The 20,110-nt window shown below is 33.8% G+C and overlaps 1 protein-coding gene across 5 annotated transcripts in view; it reads left to right on the top strand.

Annotated features, from left to right (window-relative positions):
• Positions 1 to 20,110, top strand: part of CSMD1 (CUB and Sushi multiple domains 1) — a 1,084,078-nt gene that overhangs the window by 864,981 nt on the left and 198,987 nt on the right. For all 5 annotated transcript variants that reach the window (XM_032681799.1, XM_032681800.1, XM_032681801.1 and 2 more), the window contains 2 exons: positions 6,459 to 6,628; positions 12,916 to 13,072. In XM_032681799.1, coding sequence (XP_032537690.1) covers positions 6,459 to 6,628; positions 12,916 to 13,072 — 327 coding nt within the window. The remainder of the gene's footprint in view (positions 1 to 6,458; positions 6,629 to 12,915; positions 13,073 to 20,110) is intronic.

Consider the following 20,110-nt stretch of genomic DNA (forward strand, 5'->3'; position numbering starts at 1 on the left):
ATTCAAGATTTGTCTGAGTGTTTGAGTCTTACTGTACCTGAATCTTTAAAATATGGTGACATGTAGTAATTACAGGTTTGAATTGTCTCTATCTGATAACTGAAACTTCAAGTCAGGAAACACTAAAAGATTTCAACTGGTACATACTGAGCACTCTGATTCTATTTTCAAAATGAAAAGGAGTGATTTGTATGAGACTTTAATCACCTTTATCTGAGACCTGGTATGAAATATTAGTCACCTATAGTTAGAAAGAATAACGATTGCCTCAAGTCACCCTTTTGCCTTCTTTCTACATGTTAAGGTTATGTATACTTAGTGTTGTTTCTTACTAAGACAAATAATGTCAGCATGTTATGTCTATAACTTATTATCAGATGATACTAGAAAGAGTAGTCAAAAATCTCAAAACAATTTAAATCCAAACAATGCTTTCACCTTAGTTTCTGCCAATAATCCCCTGAGGCTAATTAACATCATAGGATTTGTTTTGAGAACCTGAGTAGTGCCTTATGTTTGTGGCATATGGATTGAGAACAAATTAAGCAAAGACTTTCCCTGCTGCTTAGTCCTTACTTTCCTATTCCATTATTCTTTGTATGTGAATGGTGCAAAAAATACAGAATAAGTTGTTTTCAGCAAGGCACTTCAGTATGGTTTTCAGGGAGATGTTCTAACCTCACCACCATCATATGGGTGTTGCTTAAAGAGTATTGTGGGAGGCTGACATAAACATACTTTAGTAGTGTAGTCGTACCTTTAATTGAAATCTATCTTAAAGAAGCAAACAATGAGAGAAAAAAGAGAAAGAGAGAGAGAAAAAAAAGGAAAAAAGGGAAAACCACTCGTTAGGCACCAGTTGGTAAGAGGATGGAAAGAATCCTCAAGCAAATAATTCTTGCCGGTTAATGTAGTGGTGACGATGATGATAATAGTAATGACAAAAAAGCCAACATCTTCCTGCTTTCTCCCTGCTACAGTTACATTTTCATGCTGACCTTCTCAAGCTACTCAGTGATAGTTTATTACACTGTTAACACTGAATGGAGCACGTGTGGGTGCTGCAGACTAAATAGTAATTAAGGTTTTGCATGTATTTTATTGTGTAATATTTATTGTGTGTTAAAATGACTATTAACTCCTTGTTATTGAGGTTCTAGTCCAATATGAAGTCACATGCTAAAAACTCCAGGTCTGGAGTGATGTGATCTTAGTGTAGAGTTACAGGCTAAAAGACACAAGGCAAAAGAATGAGAAGTGGGAAGAGAATAGTATGATTTAAAAAAATCAATGGCAATGTGTAAATGACAGGTTACAGGCTCTCATATGATGGACAGGCTGCAGAATTAGAGATGTAGGACTCGACATTACAGAGATTTAGTCACTGTGCAACAGAGGTGCCGTGGATACTCCATGTGCATCTCGGCTTGATGCAACATTCCATTTAACAGGAAGCTTCTGCTCCTAGCATTATGTTAGAGTTTGTACCTGAAGCCGTGCTTGAGTCCAGTCATGTATTGTGTCTTCCATGCAGAAATCATATCCTCAGCTTTAGAGAGCTCTCAATGACTGTGGAGAAACCCTAAGTTTTTGCTATCATTTGATTCAGTTTTATCTGTGATCCCTTTTGCTCCTATATTAATGTTGCATAATCATCCTACTGAGTAATAGTATTGTCCAACAGAAACATAAAAAATTATTGACTGTCTGAGTTCTGCTTCTTCTCATATTTTATGAACTGCTGCACAATTTTGAAAATACAAAAGAGATGTTCTGCACTCAGCTGAGTGCTTTGTGTCAGAGGAACCCTTAAACTGACAATGTACTACTTTTATTTGATCTCTGCTTTGAAGATCTGCTTAAAATTCTGTCAAACCTTTTAGCAAGATATATGAAAGAAAAACAGTAAAGCAAACTTTTCCATTAAACAAAGTTATTGTTACATTTTACATGAACTCTATTTCAAAGCAATTCAAGAATCCCTGAGTTTTGTTTGTATTACAGTTTGAGTTTGTATTCAGGAAGTGTTCAATGATCTTCAAAAGATCTACCCTCTGCAGTTTCCTTTTATCAAATTTCAAGTGAGACAATGAAAGAAGAAAAAACAGTTACTTATATAATTGGAATTTAAGTGACTTTATTAAGCAAAAGAACAAACAATGAGTTCAAGTACTCTTCCAGACTGATTACTCTCACTGAAAGGGAATAAAAGAAGAGTTTGATAAAGTAGCATTTTTGTCTGCTACAGTCCTTAAAAAGGTTATAACAGAGAATTCCGAAACTGTAGTAAAAATAAAGCATTTCCTCCTGTAAAACCTTTTATGTGTGGAGATGAATGGTTTAGAATCAAAAAGAATATGCTTTTTGAATTCTAAGGTGGGTATTTTTGATTTATAATAAATAAATAAAATTAACTTTAAAAAGCACACAAAATTCAAAAGTTGTAATAGGGGACTAGATTAATCTACTTTTATTTACTTTCCACTTTTTGAAACATAGAAGCAGTAACATACAGATTTTTTCTTTAAAAAGAAGATGAGTTTAAGGATCTTGTCTTTTGGTTGCTGTAGTTCAGCAGACTTCCATAGCTTGGCAGATTTGGGAAGTCAAGATTCTAAATGGAACCATGTAAGCAGCTGATATTTAGAGAACAAATTTTGTTTATTACATGCTATTTTAAGTTATTTAACAAGCAATTTAGATGTGTTTTAGTATGACAACAGCCTCTTAATTTTACAGATCTTATCAAAACACAGTAGGTGCTATTTCATGTTACTTCTGCAAGAATGTGCCTTCTTTCCTTCCTTCCTTCCTTCCTTCCTTCCTTCCTTCCTTCCTTCCTTCCTCTTTCTCTCTCCCTCAGACTCAAAACAACTCTCTATAAGTTGCAACAATCCCCCTATATCCTTCCTAGAGAAAAGAGAAGTCTCTCCTATACATGCAAATGGAAGCTTTTGTCCTCTTATGTCCTCTAATGATTTTTTCCTTTCTTTCATGGTTTTCTAATTCACCGGGGTTTTTTAATTTATTTTTCTGCTTTTTGCTCCAAGCAGAATTTTGTGCATATTTTCTGTTGAAAAATATCTTGGATTACATGTATTTTCATTTTTTTCATCCCTACCTGATTAATTTGAAATACCTAAATTGAGAACTGAATCTTTACTGTTTAATCTACAGATTCAATTTAGGTGCCTCTGATCATATTGATAGTAAAAAAGTTAGAACTTTGAATCAATTTATTTTGTATCCTGAAAAATCAAATAGATTAATACAGAAACAAAGGAAAGGTAGACATGCAACATAAAGAAGGGATCTCTATTGCATCAAAATACATATTTCAGTGCTACCTCTTTCTACATCAATTTGTTATATCATATGCAGATTTTATGTTCTTAAATTGTACCTGTTATACTAGCCTAAGCACATCAGATGACCACACTAGGAAATATGTTCCTTTTCTTTAAAGGTTACAGCTGGAGGAGCTAGTCCTGAAAATACTATTTACATAGAGCATGTTCAGTGGGTATATTATAGAATACCTGCTCACCTAAATTCACACTGATTTTTCCCACACAAGGTTGTGGACCAAAGTAGGAAGACAGAGTGATGGAGAGAGTAATTACTTTAAGATCAGTAAAGATTATTTCTCCCGGAAAACTCTATACTTCTCAATGTTTGCATAATTTAAAACTTGTAGATACTAATACTAATATAGTTGATTTTTATCGAAGAAGAGTGCATATGGTTAATATTCAGTGAATTATATTTAATAAATGAAATTAGAATCAGTTACAAAATATTTTTCTCATGTGGGGAAATAAGAAATCTTTTCTCTTTTGTCTCTCTGGGCTGTGGATGCTCCTGATGGGGGTGGGGTGAGGGGGAGTTTGTCAGACATTCTGTCAAGATGGAGGCAGGTCTCTGGAACTCAGAAGGTATCTAGAAGGCGTTGAGGTAAGGAAATGTCCTCTGTAGTCAAGAACTCTTTCAAGATCACATGATAATATTTGCTTAACTTGAGACACTAAAATCAGTAGTTATTCATAGAATACATACTAGATACAGAATATTGCATGACATATTTCAAGATTGATTGGCAGTTTTTTACTTCTTAGTTACTATAGGTGGATAAGCCATATCACTTGTTTGAACTTCTATGGCTTGATCTTTCATCAAGAATGTAAGAGATGTGGCTTCATTTCCTTTGCTTATGTAAAACAATTTTAAGTTGTATCTGGTCCTTGCTAGCAGAATCATCATGCCACTGTTGTTAAAGGCTGTTGTTCATTTTGCATAAAGAGGATCACTTGGAGGTGATTCAAATGGGTGTGAACATGAATATATTTTTCTAGTCTAGTACTTCGGTGCTCACATGGTTACTGTGAGTGTTGATTCATGAGTTATTTCAGAATTTTTTTCCCAACTCTTTGACGTATGTATTTCCTCAAAGAAGTGTACTTCCTCCCCTGTTTAATGTCCTACCCATTTTGCTAAAGAGGTTAGTCAACACTGTGTGACTGATTTTCTAATCTCTTTGCAAGAGAGGATAGGAAATGCATGTTCAAATCCCCAGAGTCAAAGTGAATTGAATTTGGGTGTCACACATTATGGTTGCACATGCTACTACATAAAAAAAGCAGCAGCAGTATCAGCTACTGTAAATGTTTTTAAAGAAAAAGCATGACTTTTCCTATACCACTAGGTAAAATATTAGGACCTTGAAGGGGAGAGATGCCTTTGCATAAGCTTTTCCTGCTGTCAAGACCAGGCTTGGTATTGTGGTTCATGGCTGCTCTTTGAATTCCTGGTCCCTCATTATGTGAAGTGTGGTCATGACGTTCTGGATTGCAGTGTGCAAAAACGGTTAGAAAAAATACTCAATTGAAGTCCTTGGCATAAAGTCCTTAAACTTGATCTGTGACATGTTTTGTATAAATTGAGGAAAGGGAGTTGACAAAGAAAGCTTGATTTCCTTTGGAAACCTCTTTCTGGGGTCTGTCTCAGTGATTTACTGACTGGAAGAGGATGAACTAGGAAACTTGACTGGTCAGAGGACATGAGCAACCATTTGTCACGATAATGAAGGGAATGGTGGAGCCTGATGAAACTGCATAGCTGTCAGATATTTGCAATCTATTTGCACTGAAAACAGACTGTGGTTTTATAGCATGGGTTAGAGGTATATGAGTGCCAATTTGAGCTCAGAGAATTTTGCAATGTAATTGAAATTCCTCAAGTAAATATTTTAATGTCATATGAAGCCTAAAAGTCTATTTAACATTTTTAGAAAGAATACAGATTTGTTTCTAAACCTATTGCTTCTTTGATAAAGCATATATGTTGATTTACAATTATATGTTAATTTATTATTATTTTAACTGCTATAACAAGTTTTTCACAAACTCTGAATAAGATCTAAATGATGTTTAGGTCAAAATAACTGTGGTGGTTTGGGTTAGACCTTCCTTGGTGACCAGTTTGTAACCACCACAATAATCCAATATATTTTATCCCTAGACTGAACAATGAGATGAAAATAGCAATCTTGTGCACCTTAAAAAATGTTGTAGATTAATAGTTGGTATGTTAATGTTACCGTGGGATTTGTAAGGTGGTTTTAGACCATTTTCAAGCATTTTGAATATCTGTTTGAACAAGACCAATATTATTTTCTATCTGTCTGGATGTTTTCATTTATGTGATGAAATTTATGTTGCATATTTGGAATAATTTTTCTAGTTTTTTGTTCTGAATTCAAACTGAGTCCATGGGCTGGAACATACCACTCCTCCTACACTTCTTTATTTTCTTTACTGGGGAGCTACGACAAAAGAATGTCTAATGAAAGTGCTAATAGATGCTTACTACAAATATCCGTGAAAAAGACATCCTCTCTTTACCCAGAAAAGAAAGGATCGGTCTACTTAGTCCTGACTAATATAAATAAATGTTTGTTTGTTTTTTAGTTTTTTGATTTTATTCCAGGTAGAGAAAAACGTGTTTGAATGGTCTTGATTTATTGTCAGATTCTTTTTTTTCCCCCAGCAGCTTATTGTCTGCTTTTTCTAATACTTATTTGTAAAGCTGAATGCAGAAGTAAAATCAAAGTTATGTTTATTTCAAATGTTGCCACAATAACTATATCTCAATAAAATATCCAATGTATATAGTATCCAGGCTAACCTACATTATTGCCTAGTCTGATGGGAGGACCAAGGGATAAATTGAAGGTAAAAGCAGATAAGTGCATATAATAAACAGACTCAGTGAAATGCAGGAGATAGTAACTTTGATAGGGTTTCTAGGAGTTGTTCTTACAGATATCTGGTAGAAATATACTTTTCCTAGATAGCCAGTTAGAGTTTTCATAGGGTTTAAATATTACTACTAATAACCCATATTTTCTTGAAATGGATAATTCACTTTTTTTCTTTTTTACATGTGTCTGTTTTCTTTAGCTGAATGTGGAGCAACTGTCTCTGGAAATGAAGGAACATTGTTGTCTCCAAATTTTCCATCTAATTATGACAACAACCATGAATGTATCTATAAAATTGAAACAGAGGCTGGAAAAGGGATCCATCTTAGAGCCAGGAGCTTTCAGCTGCACGAGGGAGATATTGTTAAGGTAATAAGAAAATAATTCCACTTTCTGTCATGTTAAACATTCACAATGCATGAACAAATCTGGTTTTAGTGCCGGTTATCTTTATTTTCATTTCAGTTTCTGACACAAAATTAATGAATTGTAAGTGGATAGCATCACTTCCTTTATACTAGAGTCAATATTAGATGCAAAGAAACTATAGGTTTGAGAGTTCAATTACATTTCTAGAAGTATTAGACTTTTTAAATGTAAAAAGAAAACATAAATGTGAACTTGGAATTTGAATACATAGCATTATTTTATGTTTGCAGCAATACTTTTAAGTGTAGCACAGAGATTTTTTTTTTTTTTTGCCATGAACAGAATCATTGGGGTTTTTTTTCAAATAATTAATTTACTCATTTAAGTAGAGAGAAGCTAGCTAACATGGTGGCATTGACTAAATCTGTACTTACAGATGTCTTTCATTCTTTTAAATTGCAGATAACATTTGAAATACAGCCTAAATATCCATAGATTTTGAACATGTCCTTTTCTACAGCATGGCCATAATTTGCGTGTTCTTAATAATGGCTGCTACATTCTTGTACTGAAAATCATGACATTCATCTGAAGTGTCGACCATACATGAAATTAGTCTTTCAAATTTATGTCTCCAAATTTTCAGTTAATTAATACTTAAAATCACAAAGTATTCAGTAACTTCCTTTCTGGAGATATCCCAGCACCCCATTTAGCATGTCAGAAATTGCTGTCTACATTTCAACCTTGATTTTTGTTTTGTTTTGTTTTGTTTTGTTTTTTTTTAATTATTATTTGCACTGAATGCTTCCCACAGACTTTTAAAGATATCATTGCTACAGATCAAATTTTGGTGCCTATATTTTTATCCATTTTGTCATCTTAAAAGTTTCCTGCAAAGAACAAGGCATTTAGAGATAGGATGAGATGAGGAGGGAAAAAGAAAAAATCTTCATTTTAATATGGATGCTTGTATCTTTGTTATTATATTTGTGCTTTTCAACAAGTACAGGCTACATTTGACCATGAAATATACAAAGTTTTGAGAATCCCCCAATAATATCCAAAAGTTCCAATAAAAGGAACGGTATTTTCTCCATCTTTACCCAGTAAATTATTGATGATAAAATCCTCCATGCTTGTGTGGCCACCATGTATAAAACACTACAAGACTTTGGCCTATGGTTTTGCTTTTAGATCAAAGAGAATTGAGTAGGTGAGCAAAATATGTGGTCTATATTGTCCTTTGTTCCCATTATCCATGGTCTGACAGTGCAGATCCCCAAAGGTATTTTTGCTCTGAACAGATGTATCAGACAAGAAAGAACTTAATTGCCCACTGAGTTGCTTGAATGTGATACATAAGTCTCCCAGAAGCTTTGCACTTATATGGTTTATAAATAATTTAATAAACTACCTAAAAATCAGCAACAAAAACCCCTTAGAAAATCCTAAAGAAACATTCAAGAAACTCGATTATCCTTCAGAACGTTTCATGAGTAATGTTGAGCATACTTAATGATAATCCCTGGAGATATAAGAAAGATTTGCCTGAAAGAAAGCTGTTCTGAGCAATCTGTTAGATACTGTCTTCTTTCATAGATCTGTTAGCACAATACTCCTGAGGATCCAAAGGAAGTAAAGGCAAAATTATGCCAGTGTCTGAACTGCAAGGCCTGTTCTCTGATTCTGAGTCAACTGGCACTACACAACTGCCATTTATACAATTAAGCTCTCTTCCACTATAGTCTCTCTATAACCTACACTTATGAAAATAAAGTCTATTTCCTTTCCATTCCCATGCCAGGATGTCCTTTTACATATTTCCATTGGAATCAGCCCTTCGGCAGGGTAGTGGATGTCGAAGTTGCTTTCTCTACTATCTGCATGCAAAATATGACCAAAATATGTTATAAACACTGGCCTTGTATTTTATGCCTCCATCGAAGAAAGCCCCAAGATTGCCTTGCAGGCAGCTTGCAAGGGGTACACTAAGGCTTAAAAGTACTTATAAACCTTGTGCTGAAATATAGGGCATTTTCCCAGCTGAATGTCTTACTCTATTTTAAAGGAAAGATATATGCATCCGTAATGTTGCATTGGATGCAGGTGCCCATATGTGGGCAGTGGGGCTACAGGGCCACTCTGTGAGAGGAGGTCAGGGTTGCCCTGTGTCGGACACAGTCAATTCCAACCGTCTCTGATCCACCCACCGCAAGGCATGGCTGAGCCCACAGCCAAGGTGGGGAGTGGCACTGGGGAAACACATGTAAGAAAACGCAAAAAATGTTGCTCAGTAGTGTGTGATAAAGAGGACTGAATCAAAACTGAAATAATAATGTAATAATCCCAAAGTCAACCCACCAGGAGTGTCAGACATTCCTGGTCACTATTTGTTTGAGGCGAGATCACTAAGAACTCCATGAAGATGTAATGAAGGGATTTTGAAATGTATATGGGAATAAACAAAACAATGACAGCAAGCTATACAGGATTTATTTCCCGAGCCATCAAAGCAACATTTTAAAAGTATTTCCCTTTCGGATGATCTTTATGGTAAAGATCTCTGCAATTAAGGAAATTTGCTAAACTTAGTTGTAAGGAATTTCTTTTACTGTCAGAATTAGAAGCTCGACTTTAGGAAAATCTAACCAGCATTTCCTTCTCCTTCAGGTGAGTGTTTTACATTCCCACAGCAGGTACATATACATTAGGGCTGTTACTGGAGCATTTCACCTCATGAATAACTGTAGCACTGTCCTCTCCTTTTGTCTGAATGTTTTAACCCCAGCTAGTAAAGCAAACACTTCCCTTTTATTCCTCACAAACATTTTGGTGAAATGGGGCAACTCTGAAAGCTCTGGCTAAATTTATCCTAGTGCTCCAAACAATGCTGTGATCATTCCCTGCTGTCCCTGAGACCAGCTTCTGCAGTTTCACTACATCTGTAATGTTGTTCTCTTTAATCTTATACAACGAGGTGACTCACTCAAACTGTCTCTCAGAAACAGTCCCTGGCCTATGCAGCTCCTGCACTAATGCCTTCTAGGGGAAGATTTGTGAGGGTGTTAGTAAGTCCGCATTAAATGTGTTCCAGATGTACTGACAATAAATATTGTGTAGACAATCAAGTTGCGGTGACTGGACTCCTACTGTGTCACTATTTACTTGCTTTGAAAATATAAACTACCTGCAGCTGTATATATTCAGCTTGGTATTCAAGTGGGAATATTGAGTCTGGATATTGAGGCTGAAGTGCACATGGTATAGCATATAATTTGCAAGATTATTTCTGGCAACAATAAGACTAGTGCAGGAGGAAGGGTCAAAACTATCACTTTGAAGAAGAATGCATGCAGGTTAATGACTGTAATTTGTGGGCAAAGTGTTCTATAGCTCTGACAAAATTTGAACTTTAATTAGCGGGATAGAAATTTGAATTCCTGTAAAGTAATAGAAACAGTCTCACCATTTTGAAGGGCATATGGCAAAACTGAATACTTGGATTATCTCTTTGTTTTGAAGCTTATCTTCCTCACTTGCTAACACTTCATCCTCCTGAACTCCCTGTTTTAACAGACACTTGAAGTTTCATAATTCTTTGAAGTGGCTACTTATGCTGAAATCTTTATAATGCAATCACAGTGAATTTGTTAGGGGTAAGAGGAAAACCAGAAGGTAATATTCCGTCATTCATCCTTTTGGCCAAATAGACCTTCTTTTCTTCATGACAGAGCATGTAATTGCAGCATGTGAATTATATTTCAAATGTATTCTCCCAAATCACTTAACATACACACTAAATATGAATAAATAGTGATAACGTCTAGACTAGTTTATTAAATGTATTCTCTGCCTCTAGAGTGAATCACATATGACATGACACAATGGTTGCACACAAGCTATGTGTTGGATATGATCCTTGGCCCACAATAATTAGCATGGCAAAGAATTGTCAGGCAAAAAGCTGCTTCTTTCCTAGGGTTGGTTCAAACAACTTTTCAGTATAAACAAGGGAGATTCAGTGCTTGTATTTGTTCATTAACACTGTTTCAGTTATTAGAGTAGATATGTACCTACTTATGTCTGTAACATTAACAACAGCTGGACAAGTGTCACAGGTACAGATTGTGGCAGGTTTTTTTTAACAACTGCTTTCACACAATGTCTCATCTAATTTTAATTTAATAAAACACTGATTTATTTGTGTATGGATTAATCTTGAGAGATACTATTTAATTTATTAATCCTCAGGTAGGAAGAGTGTCTGTAACAGTCAGAGAGGCAGAATACTCTTGGAACAAGATGTCTAAGGCACAATTGTAGTATTGACATGGGGTTTTTGTTTTATAGAAGAAAAAACACTTTTTAAACATAGGTACCATTTTTAATTAATTACAATTAATAGAACATTCCATTCAAAGTATTATCTCATGAATCAAGTATAATATATCTGTGGAAATAAGTCTTATGGGGAACAAATGCTTATTTACTTTGTGCAGTAGATTTCCAGCTCTGACAAATAAAGCATAATCAGTCCATGAAAGTGATCTGTAGTTCTGTCCCACAACAATGCTTAGAATCTTGAAAGTAATTTTTCAGATACTCTTAGCACAGCTTAAAGTCATATTTCTTCCAAGAGGTAGACATTAAATATGTGTTACTGCATGTATGAATATTAAATAAAATTGATTGTATCTTCTGATACATCTCCTCTATGTGATATAAGACAGTCTTTGCCTTAGTAATAAGGATCTATTGTTCTATCAATAACTAGCACAATATATTATTTTTCAAAAGCTTATTTTGGAGAAGTTAATTATTTGTATCTATATATGTTTATTAAAATAAATGTATACTTTTGTCTTAAAAAATCTTTTGCATTTAGTTTTTTTATTTTGTTTTGTTAATGTTGACACTTGAGAGGAACATGGTACTTTCAAGACATGTATCTATATTGATGGCATGCTGGTGTTTTCTCCACAGAGAAAATAGAACTGCTTTTAATTGTTGGTCGTCACCTACAAATGTTGCAATGATCTGTCCTCTTAAAAGATGCCTTTTTAAATTTCATTAATAGATCTAACTGGACATTCAAATAGGAAGAAGTGTCTGTGACTCAAATATAACAATTTATACTGTTAAATGGATAATTTTCTGCCTCTGGTTGGAATCAGTATAAATCCTCACTGTACCGCAAGGTCTGCAAGTGGAGAGATGAAGATCCAGAGCTTGAAATATTTACTGTAATTGTAGTTTTTGCAGTAGTTGTCTATAGTCACTCTAGGACATATGAGATAAGGGCAAATTATCTTTCATATCAGAAACCAACTATCCAAATTCGTTACTTGCTTTTGTATAAGTATTGACATGATGTTTCATGTATGGTGTATATTTACACATTTCATATTGCTTATTTTTTCTGTGAGAAAGTACAGGCAATTTATTTAATTTAAAGAAGAAATTAGCTTTTTAAGTTCATCTTGAGAGAAAATACCAAACCAAACCAAAAACAGAGAAGGCTATTTTCTCACTTTGTGGCTTTCAAGGTTTTGCAATAAGCAAAAAAAATTTTAACCTCCAAGCCAAGAGTTTATACTTATCCTGTGTTGGTGACTGTTTAAAAGGGTATTCTTATTCAGTTTAGAATTTCAAAAAGCACAAATATTGTTGATATTGTTGATTTTGTACTCCATTGAGAGTTTTCAATAAAGTGACATGGTAAATAAGGACATCTCCACAATGGAGATGTGGAAATAGACTCACATATCTTTTTGAAGACCTCTCTTTCCTTGTTAAAACCTATAGTAACCCAAAAATTGCTGCAAGCTTAGAATCTGAAATAAAAGGTGACAGATTGACTGTAGTACCTCAGCTCTGCTGTTGATATATCCAGACAGGAGGGAACAGAGTAAGCTGTAAGGGTTTACTTTCAATGGTGATTTCAGAACTTATACTTCTGTTGGCCTTTGTGAATAATCATGAAAAACAATTTGAGTTTATGAAATCTCAGAAGATAAAGTTGCATATAAATATTAATTTCTTTCAAGATGAGTTCTCAAAACTGAAAAGGAAAAAGACTCTAAAACACCTCAAGGGAGACAGAATACTTTAGTTTTCACTGAACTGTATAACCAAAGGGTGTGTACTTCACAAATCAGAAACGTTAAGTTTTGGGGGAAACTACTGGCAATATATAGCTAACTTTTAAATTTTGTATAATGGTAAACTAAAGCTTTTCAAATATTTAAATTTGATGTCCAGTTTGATACTGTTGTTTCTTCAAGGTGTATGATGGAAAAGACAGTTCTTCACGCTCTCTGGGAACCTTCACCAAAAATGACATGATGGGAGTTACCCTTAATAGCACCTCTAACCATATGTGGATAGAGTTTAATACCAATGGATCTGATACTGACCAAGGATTTCAGCTGACCTACACAAGTAAGTAGTTCATAAATATGGTCTCATTGATTGCTTTGTGAGGAAATGTTTATTTCTTAGCTCTAGTGATTCATCATGGAATGTTGAAGATAATTTCATAGAAGGTACTGTGGTTAAGAGACTGAGCTTCACTTGTCTACATGACTACATAGGTGTTAGTAATTTAAGAACGTTACTAAAAGCAAAATTGTAACTTTTTAAATTTAGCATGATTATTTTTAAGACTTAGCAGTGGGGTTTGAAGAGGAGTGAATAGTGAATTGTGACATGTGGGTTGAATATATTAGGATTACATTGTAGCAGCAAACATATAGAAAGCTAATTTTCAAAATGGAAAATTCAATGCCTGCAGTCAGATATTAAAGAAAAAGAAAAGAAGAAAAGGAAAAGAAAGAAAAAATGAGAATAAAAGAATACTGTGTACCTGGGTACACTCTTAATGTGTCCTGACTGCTTGTCAGGATCAATGTGAAGTATGCTGGAAGGAGACCTGAGTGAACAAGTTTTGACAAAGTGAGTGCACTTGTCCCACAGACTAATGCAACTAATTGAATCAATTTTGCTGGCAAAACAATGAGTCTTTAGTGGGGAATAACTCTGTGGATAACTAGTTTGATTCCAACACACTTAAGGACATATTTTGTGCAGGTTTCAAGGAATGTCCAAGTTTCCTTTGCCTTGAATTTATTGCCTTTTACATTACTTTCCATGAGCTGCTGTTGAATCCTGCAGAGCAGAGCACCACAACATACTGTGGCACAGAAATGTCATCATAGTTCTTTCTAGTAGATCTGCTTGTTTCCCTTTGGACTGGAGCAAGCTGTGGAATAAGCAGAAATCATTCACTTCCCCTTCTGTCTTTCTGCTGTGCGTGGTAAATCTCAAATTTTATCATTTCACCCTTAGAGTTTTTTTCTTACAGAACCACAAAAGAACCACTAGGGAAATCTACTCTGCTTTGCCTAGAGAAACCATAGAATTTTTCATTTGAAAAAAAAAGGAACCAAACACTTGTTTAAAAAATAATCTTATTTTAAGGGTTCTGGTTTCAAGGGTCTTAAATCAGTTCCTTTCAAATCCTGCTTCAGTGATCAGTTCCACCTACTGTTGAGAAATGTCATATTATTTAAAGATGGAATTTTACCTAATTTCTACATCCAATAGCTTGATTTTGTTGCATTTACTTTGCAATTCTAATAATATTTGCTCTCTTGTACCATATTTTTCTGTGTAAGGCAAGAGATGATAATTTGTGTCTTAAGGCTTTTTTTTCTGACTGATTGGTTTTGAATCTGTTTTCTATTTTTCCAAGTATTTTCACATTGTGTAGTGTAGATAGAATTTGACATAGTCTTTCAATGGTGATCTTAATACTGTTTAGAGAAGTAAAATTCAGTTTCCTATGTCTTCATAACATTTTACTTTTTTTTTGTTACCAAGTATCTCATTTATTTTATCATATATGATCAATTTGCAGCTGTTCATGTTGAAAAGCTTATCTATAATGACTTTTCTTCTTACTTTCTCTCACAGAAGACATCCACATTTGTAAATACAGTCTAATTCCTTACATTTTACAGTATTTTCAGGATCCAAATTCAATATAATAAATTTTGATATAGTGACCATCTCACTAGGTGATTTCTATCAACTGTAACTGTTATTTCCAAACCCTTCAGTGTGGGACTTTTCAGCTTTTATAATTTTTTAAAATTTTCTTTATAATTTGCAATGTTTTGGAAACTGATTGCAGTGCCAACTCACATACTTTTTCTGAAAGAGTCTAATCTGGTAATATCTTAACAATTAGATATACCAGAAATTTATACTCATTATTTGATGGGTTTGGAGTTTTTGGTGCAGTTCCAATTCAATTACTAAACAATTGTGTCCATTTTGCATTTGGTAAATACATCAAACATAAAGTGATAATTATATTTTTGGAATAAAAATGCTTTAGTTTACAACTGGAATTAACTTCCTTGAAAGATTACTCTTCAGTTTGTTTATTCAATTTTCAGATTGAAATATAATTGCAGATACTTTAAAATCACTAAAACAAAGAAAAAATTAAAAGGGTGCTAAAATATTGTCTCACTGAAGGAAATGAGAAATATATATGAGTGAATGAAATTGAATAATGAATAACATAAGACTGTTAGAGAGAGATAGGAGAAGTGATGATCTAAAAAATATAGTGGTAAATTAGTTTGAATTACTTCCTGTCTGGTTGCTGGCTTTTTGCTACCCACAGGGCATCATCAATTGCTGCCCTTAATTGTTGGTCTTTGTAGTACTTTTCTTCCTATTAATGCTATTGAAATTAAGAACTTACACTGCAATGGGTTATTAAAAAGACTATTGTGTTTACTATTTCATTTCTGTGCAACTACCTTTCCAACTTTTTTGATATTGTGAATTCTGAAGATAATGCTGAATTTAAAAATACAGCAGAAGAAAAAGCTAATGATTCATGAGAACAGAAATGAGGATAAAGAAACTTTGATCTCTGTTCAGAATCTCATTACTGACATAATAAAACCAAATTTTATAAATTTAGAATCTGAGATGTTTGTATAAATTGTAGACATCAGAATATAAGGAGATATTAAAAGGAAATCTATAAAGAATTCAAGTTCTAAATGAAATCTGATGATCTACAGCTACAAGATTGTTTCAAGGAAATGAGTTTAACCCAATAGAGTTACTAGAAAGGATCATAAAACATCTGTACTCTTTCTCATCTTAACTCTTTTGAGAAACTAAGAAAAATTTTGACTAAAGAATAAAATTATAATGATTTCATTTAAGGAAACTGCTTCAGAAAAAATGAAGAATATTTTAGCCTGAGATTGATGGGGTAAGTATGAATAAGAGTCAATGAAACTGTAATATGAGCAATAGATGAATCTGACTCTACCAGAGGAGAAAAAAGACAAGAGGAACAAAGAAGAAAACTTTTCTACTTTGTGTAAAACAAGTTTATATAAAGCCACTTCCTTATCATGTGCTACGAAGAATAATGGAAAGTGTCTGTTCACTTATAGTACCTCTACACTGTTGTCACAGGGAACTGTGAATATTTATATTTCAGTGCTGAGGAAATGATGACAGCAGTTTCATGGGACTAAATTTTTTTACTTGAGAATGATTTCAGATGTCAATAGATTATTCCATCATAAATGTTGTTTCAATTACATAGGAAAGTCTTTAAGTATGAGAAAGTGGATTATTTTAGTCTTAAGAATGAAGCCAAAATTGTATAAGTTTTCCCTAACGTTATTTCTTGCTCCTCTCAAACAGAATTTGCAAAAATAGCAAAGTTTTTCTTTGCCCTGGTCTCCAACATTTTTTTTAGTTTTTAACCATTGTGGAAAGTGTTTGTAAAATTCAAGGAACCAAAAAGAACTTTTAAGATGGCTTTAATTCCCTAAGAATAGAGGACATTAGTAGAGATCTGCATGTAAAAATTTATGTTTATACATGTTGTAACCACAACTGATTCATGTAGCAGTTGGTTTTCTTCATTGAGAAAATGTCAGTTATTCTTTCATAATTGCAGTTTTATAATTTGGGGGATCTTTTTTTCCTCTGTGTGATTAGAACTTTTCTCCTTGAGACACTTCTAGTTTGTGGGGAAGAGAAGATGTAGGTATAGGAATTCTCACAGCTGGACCTACTTTTCCTGTTCATTGCTCAGTTAGAAGATTTGGCCATTCTGGTATAAAGACAACAGTGCTTTGTGCTGTCATGTCAGTAGCATTTAATGTTAAAATGACATTTAGATAAAAACGAAATCTTATTGATGCCACACACTGACAGGCAGAAAAAGCAAAACACAGCTGTCTGGTAGAAGTAACAGACTGCAACTTTAAATAAGAAGAAATGCAGTACTGCTTCTGAATAACAAACAGGCAGTCTCCCTGCTGTCTCTAACCACTCCCCTATCAGAGTCCTGACACAAGAGGAATTTTAACAGTGGCTGTTTTCACTTATCATGCAGAGAACTGAACTTACTCTGACTTGTGTCACAAGTGCTTCCTTGCTTCTGTTTAATCCTCATTCCTTGAACTCAGTAGTCTCACTTTTCTTAGTACTTTTCTTCACTAAAATAATCTCTGCACACTTTAGCACACATCTCATGTACAAATGTTTTGTATATGTTTTTTGAGTACTGTATATGTTTTTTGAGTACTGCCTAACGCTGTCTACTGTATGATATATATATATGGATGCACAGATCATAGATCACTCAGCTCTATACTATATTTCACAATTTCTCAGTTCCCAAACATTTGAGAAGAAAACACTCTTCCCTTCACAGTATCAGCTTGAAATCTCAAAACTCATTTCTTCTCATGGTACCTGATGATAGGCGACTATATTCATGATGCCATCTCCCCACGTATCCTGGTGTTATGATGTGTAAGGAATTCTACCACTGTGTAGAATTGCTCTCTGCGCTCTCTTCAGACCTGCAGGTTTTTACAAGGTCTCTTGCACTGGTAGTTGCCTGTATGAGCATGAAGTTGCTTTTGGACCTTATACAAACATCTACTTTTTTTAGGAGCAGCTTATCTAGCACTCTATGGCAATTTCATGGTCCCTCAGTCCTGTGCAGTAAATAATAGAAGCAAAAGCTTCACTTATCTGCAGAATAAACCTTAAGGTTTATTCTGTAAGGAGTCAGTGGAAGGGTCCATCCAGAAATACTGACAGACATTATCTGCAGGAACATACTTGACTGCACTGGGCCACTTAGTGCTATGTTCTGCCTCACAATAGAATCTTCTGTGTTTCAGAAACATGCAGAACCAGTTACAGAGTTTAAAAAGGCTGAAAATCATTTAGAAATTTGTGGTATGCTCTGCAGCTAGATTTAGCTTTCTGAAGACCTTTCACTGACCTGTCTCTGATTTACTGCTATAGATTAAAAATTAAATTCCATGTTAGTTCCACAACACTTGTCTTTTATTTTATCCTACATTTCCTTGTGATGTGAAATTAGATATTCTTCTACATTTCTGTACTAAGATGGAAATGAGAGCTGGAAAAAAATCTCACTAAGGATTTGTCTTTTTTGAGAGTGCATGTTATGTAGGTACAAATCATAACTTAATAGTAACTTCCTCGTATTTTGAATCCATGACCATTTTTTTCACTGAAAACAGACTTCTGCATGGCTATTATTACTTCTAGGGTAGTTCAGGCCCATGAGCTGTGCTCCTTTCCAAGAGCTTCTGCAGATTTAGGATTGTGTATAGATGGACTTTTTTAAATGTAGGTTTTAATATTTTAATTTGCATTTCTCATCTTCTATATTTAGAAAGCATAGTTAGTAACTTTAAAATATTCTTTTCATTGACCTTAAGATCTACTCTTCAGTTTAAGAAAAGAAATTTTTTAATACATTTCTCAGACATGATGCAGTGGTTTGGCATTCATAGTATTCTGTTATTGCTAAAGATTTAGTTCTAATTTTCAGTTTAAGTTCTGTATTATTATCATACTTTAACCCTAACTCTTTCAAGGGATAGTGAAAGTGCATGGAAAGTGAATCTGAATTAGCATAATCTAAGTTTACATAAATGGTTTAAACCTGGCAAGTAATTTAAGAGAACCATGAACTGAAATTTAATTTAGTTCATTTCCTATTCTACGGTAATTGAAAATGTTAGAATGTCAGTGAAAACAATGTTCTGAAACTGCAAACTCAGACAATTACTCTAGCACATAATCAGGCTCAAATTCAGGAATATGGTTGCTTTGCCTCAGGCTGTATAATGTCAGTTGAGCAGAACAATCCAGTAATGAAAAGAAGCTCTTGCAGTTTCCTTTCTGTAACTAGTCTGTATATAAGATCTGTTCCAAATAGAACCTATACACACTGCAATAAAAATATAAGATGAAACTAAATAAAAATAAACAAAAGCAAAAAAAAAATTAAATTATCATGTCTTAACCTATGCATGTGTGACCTATTCATAGGTCCTTTAAGAGCAGTATCATTATGTAACTAATCTCAGATTAGTGTAAATTGTGTTGCATGTGTAGAAAAAACTATTCTAAAAGAAAATCAAAGTTTCAAAATTGAGAAACAAAAATTTAATTAATGCCAAAAGAAAGGCATTTATTAGAAATATTAATTCAGTTCACTTGTGCACAAGAATGATGATATCCTGATTAATAACATGGTCATATAGTCTCTTATCTCTTTCCTGCCACAAAGAAGCAGGATTGCCTTCAGCTTTCAATATATTCAATATATATATATAATTCCCTCCTTCCCCAAAATCCTCAAAATCTTTCATGAGCATAAAATTGGTCTTATAACACTTTATAATTAAGCTTTATTTTCACTTTTAATTTAAAGACATCTATGAAACTGCTGAATTTAATAAACAGAGTAGGTACCAAATATTTTTTTTTCTCTAAGACAGAAACAATGAAAACCATTTTATTTGGTGAATATAAACATTGTATGAACCTCTATTTGAAAGATGATGTTATCCCATGGTTTGTAAATGAAAATGCTGGTAAATTGATGTTCTGTGGTAGGAATACAGGCTGAATAGTCCATGGTTATTAAATTACATTCTCCAAAGAATACTTGGAGTATCCTGAAATACAGGATTCTGTTTGAATTAAAAGTGTTTGAATTAAATATACATACACAAGATGAATAACTTTAAAAAAAAAAAAAGTCACTCTGAAATTTTCAAAAGAAAAACATTTAGTTTCCAAAACTTACATAATTTATCATCCTTAAATTACTGAATTATCCCTCTGGGCATGGGATTAGAAAGAAGAAAGATGTTAACTATTTCTTATTTTCAATTAAGAAAAAAAGAGGCTGGATATGAGGTGTCATATCAGTTGGATAAGAGATATCACACATGTGGAAAAGGCAATTTGTTGAAGTTTATTTTGATTTGGTTCTGCAAATTACCAGTTCTAGCCTGTCAAAGGTCTCCTGACTTTTCTGTGTATGGTTCAGAGATTCTCATCTGCTTAAAACAATTGGTTTTTCCCAGTGTT

The sequence above is a fragment of the Chiroxiphia lanceolata genome, chromosome 3, assembly GCF_009829145.1.
Source record: "Chiroxiphia lanceolata isolate bChiLan1 chromosome 3, bChiLan1.pri, whole genome shotgun sequence".
Taxonomy (NCBI): Eukaryota; Metazoa; Chordata; class Aves; order Passeriformes; family Pipridae; genus Chiroxiphia; species Chiroxiphia lanceolata.